The following is a 3,432-nucleotide window of genomic DNA, read 5'->3' on the forward strand; positions in this document are numbered from 1 at the left end:
ATTAATATTTTTAGAGATATAGTGACACACGAAAAGTGCCACTACATTAAATATTTTTCTAAAAAAAATAATATTTAATTTAATTTAATTCAAATTTTATGTATTATAAATAATAATTTATATTAATTATATACAAATACAATTAATATAACAATAATAATTTTAATTTAACTAAATGTAAAATTTATAAATTACACTATAGAAATAGACAAAAATGTATTTTATTTAAATAAAAACTTAAATTAATTACAAGTTAATTACAATAGAGATAACAAATTCTTCCATAACACCATACAAAAATTATAATCAAATTAGAGATAAATTATTAGTATACTAACATATACATCATCATTATACATTAACCATTACTAAATCAGAACCAAATTTATGAAACCCAAAATAAATGTGATAAAGTTTTCACTTTGCTGGCGAGCTCCTAATCCCTCCAAACGCCCAACCTCTAAGACAAAACAAGCCACCTGTGAACCCCGACAACGCAAAAAACAGCTACTTGCGAACCCCGAACCTCGACGACGCAAGCACAGCTTATAGGTGCAAAGCAAATCCCCAACCGCCGGCAACCTGAAACATAGATCTGTTATAAAACAGAAAAAAAAAACAAGAACAGAATGTGCTAAATTATACAAACTAATATGAAATACTGCTTGTAAATAATATTTTATAATAGTGTGATTAAAAGCTAAAAAAACTGGCAGTTTAGATCATAGTAAGTACTTATTCCCTTTATAAGATTTGGCTCTAGTAAAAATTAAATCTCAAGTGGAAGCATATAACTTGCAACGAAAAATATAAACTTATTAGAAATTGATACACATTTCTACAATACTAAATTAAGTCTAGAATTTTCTACACATTTGTAGAAAAACATACTCTAAACTTTTAGATAATTGTAGAATAATTTAGAATTTTCTAGACATGTAAAAATCCAATAGAACATAGGCATTTCTAGAAAACTTTAGTCTAGAAGTTTCTAGTTATGCATGCTTAAGAAATATGTAGAAATGTATGGATAAAATCCTTGAACTAGAAAGATCTAGAAGAAATAATTCTAGCCATAAAGTGTAAGGGGTGAGCAACTATAAATACCCCATCAAACTTCCAAATTGTAACCAAGCTTGAGTAGCCAAAGCAAGTCTTTTACTACTAGCCTACTACCTTGTCTCCTCTCTTACTACACACATAAAAATTAAAACACTACATAACTCTTCCTTGTCCCACCAATCATCCAACTTATCAACTTATCAACATCATCATACTACACCACCTAATATTCATCCCATACAAATCTAAACCAATACAAATTTATTCTCAAACCATCAGTGGTATCAGAGCTCCGTTCGATCATATATCACTGGGCGTAATCTTTTCCACTCATCAACATGAGTTCGGAGTACAATCGCTCTTCACTACCTCTTCCAATTTTCCATGGAGAAAACTATGATTTTTGGTCCATCAAAATGAGGACCTATTTTCGATCACAAAATCTATGGAAAATTGTTGAAGAAGGAATCACTATTCCGGAAGATATTACAACTCTTTCGGAAGATCAAAAGAAGGCACTAGAGGATAATCAACAAAAGGATTCTCATGCATTATATTGCTTGCAGCAAGCTATGGCAGACAATCTTTTTCCACGAATAATGGGCGCAAAGAATAAAGAAAAGAAGCATGGGACACGCTGCAGGAGGAGTTCCAAGGAACCGTCAAGGTACGCACAGTTAGACTACAAAAGCTTAGAAGAGATTTTGAGAATCTTAAAATGAAAGATAATGAGACTGCAAAAGATTACTATTCTAGAATTAAAGAAATAGTAAATCAAATGGGAGCCTATGGAGAAATAATTTCTGACAAGAATATAGTACAAAAGATACTAATTTCTTGTACAGAAAAATATGATTCAATAGTTTCTGTGATAGAGGAAACTAAAGATTTAGAAACTCTATCACCAACTGAACTAATGGGCTCTCTTGAAGCATATGAAAGTAGACGAGAAAGGCATAAGGAAAGTGAAGTTGAAAATGCCTTTCAGTCTAAAATTAATTCGCAGTCTCAAAAACCAAAAGCTGATGGGAAAAAGACACAAGAAAAACAAAAAGAAAATAACGACAAGTATCCTCCATGTGGCATTTGTAAAAGAAAAAGTCACTTGGAAAAAGACTGCTGGTTTAAAGGAAAACCACAGTGCCAAAATTGTAAAAAATTTGGCCACACTGAAAAAACTTGTCGTTTAAAGAAATCCCATCAAGCTAATTTTTCCGAAAAGAAAAATGATGAAAATAATCTCTTCTATGTCTGCCAAGCTGCAACAGAAGAAGGAAAAGATACTTGGTATCTTGATAGTGGTTGTAGTAACCACATGACGAAAAACGAAAGCATCTTTTGTAGTCTTGATAGATCCAAGACTAAAGTCAAAAGTGGTAATGGTGACTTCATGGAAGCAGTCGGCAAAGGCACCATTGCCATTGACACTAAAAAAGGCAAGAGATACATCAATGATGTACTCCTGGTACCCAACATTGATCAAAACCTACTTAGCGTAGGTCAAATGATTGAAAAAGGGTACTCTTTGCATTTTGAAGGAGAGTCTTGCACAATATATGATAAGCAAGATAAATCTTTTCAAATTGCAAAGGTAAAAATGAAAGAAAATAGACGCTTTCCCATACAATGGAGATATGCAAGCAATGTGGCAATGCAAGCGCAAACAGATGAGTCATGGCTATGGCATAGAAGGTTTGGTCACTTCAACTTCCATGGGCTTAAGATCCTCGTTTAAGAATATGATGCGAGACCTCCCATCAATTAAGGAGATCAACACAGTCTGCGAAGGATGCATGCTCGGGAAACAACATCGACAACCTTTTCCATCTGGCAAAGCTTGGAGAGCCAAAAAGCCACTTGAGCTAGTCCATACTGACGTATGCGGGGCAATGCGCACTCCATCAAATGACCAAAACAGGTACTTCATTCTCTTCATTGATGACTTTACTAGAATGACATGGGTTTATTTTATGCAACAAAAGTCGCAAGTCTTCGATATTTTCAAAAAGTTCAAATCCCGTGTCGAAAGACAAAGCGGTCATTACATCAAGACAATTAGAAGTGATAGAGGCAAAGAATACACTTCTAATGAATTCAACAAGTTCTGTGAAGATGAAGGGATGGAGCACCAACTCACTGTTGGATACGCACCAGAACAGAATGGTGTATCTGAAAGGAAAAACAGATCGTTATGGAGGCAGCAAGAGCCATGCTGCTAGAGAAAGGTCTCCCAAAACGATTTTGGGCAGAGGCAGTAAGCACTGCAGTCTACTTGCTCAACCGATGTCCAACCAAAGCCGTGCAGAATAAGACGCCGATCGAAGCTTGGAGCGGACGTAAGCCATCAGCAAAGCATCTCAAAGTCTTCGG

The 3,432-nt window shown here is 34.6% G+C and overlaps 1 protein-coding gene across 1 annotated transcript; it reads left to right on the plus strand.

The window, feature by feature from the left end:
* Positions 1–1,400: 1,400 nt before the first annotated feature.
* LOC133031207 (uncharacterized) lies at positions 1,401–2,797 on the plus strand. The gene is made up of 3 exons (XM_061104649.1): positions 1,401–1,729; positions 1,819–2,049; positions 2,158–2,797. The coding sequence occupies exons 1-3, from the start codon at positions 1,401–1,403 to the stop codon at positions 2,795–2,797; spliced, it is 1,200 nt and encodes a 399-aa protein (XP_060960632.1).
* The last annotated feature ends 635 nt before the right edge of the window (positions 2,798–3,432 follow it).

Source organism: Cannabis sativa, chromosome 9, assembly GCF_029168945.1.
Source record: "Cannabis sativa cultivar Pink pepper isolate KNU-18-1 chromosome 9, ASM2916894v1, whole genome shotgun sequence".
NCBI lineage: Eukaryota > Viridiplantae > Streptophyta > Magnoliopsida > Rosales > Cannabaceae > Cannabis > Cannabis sativa.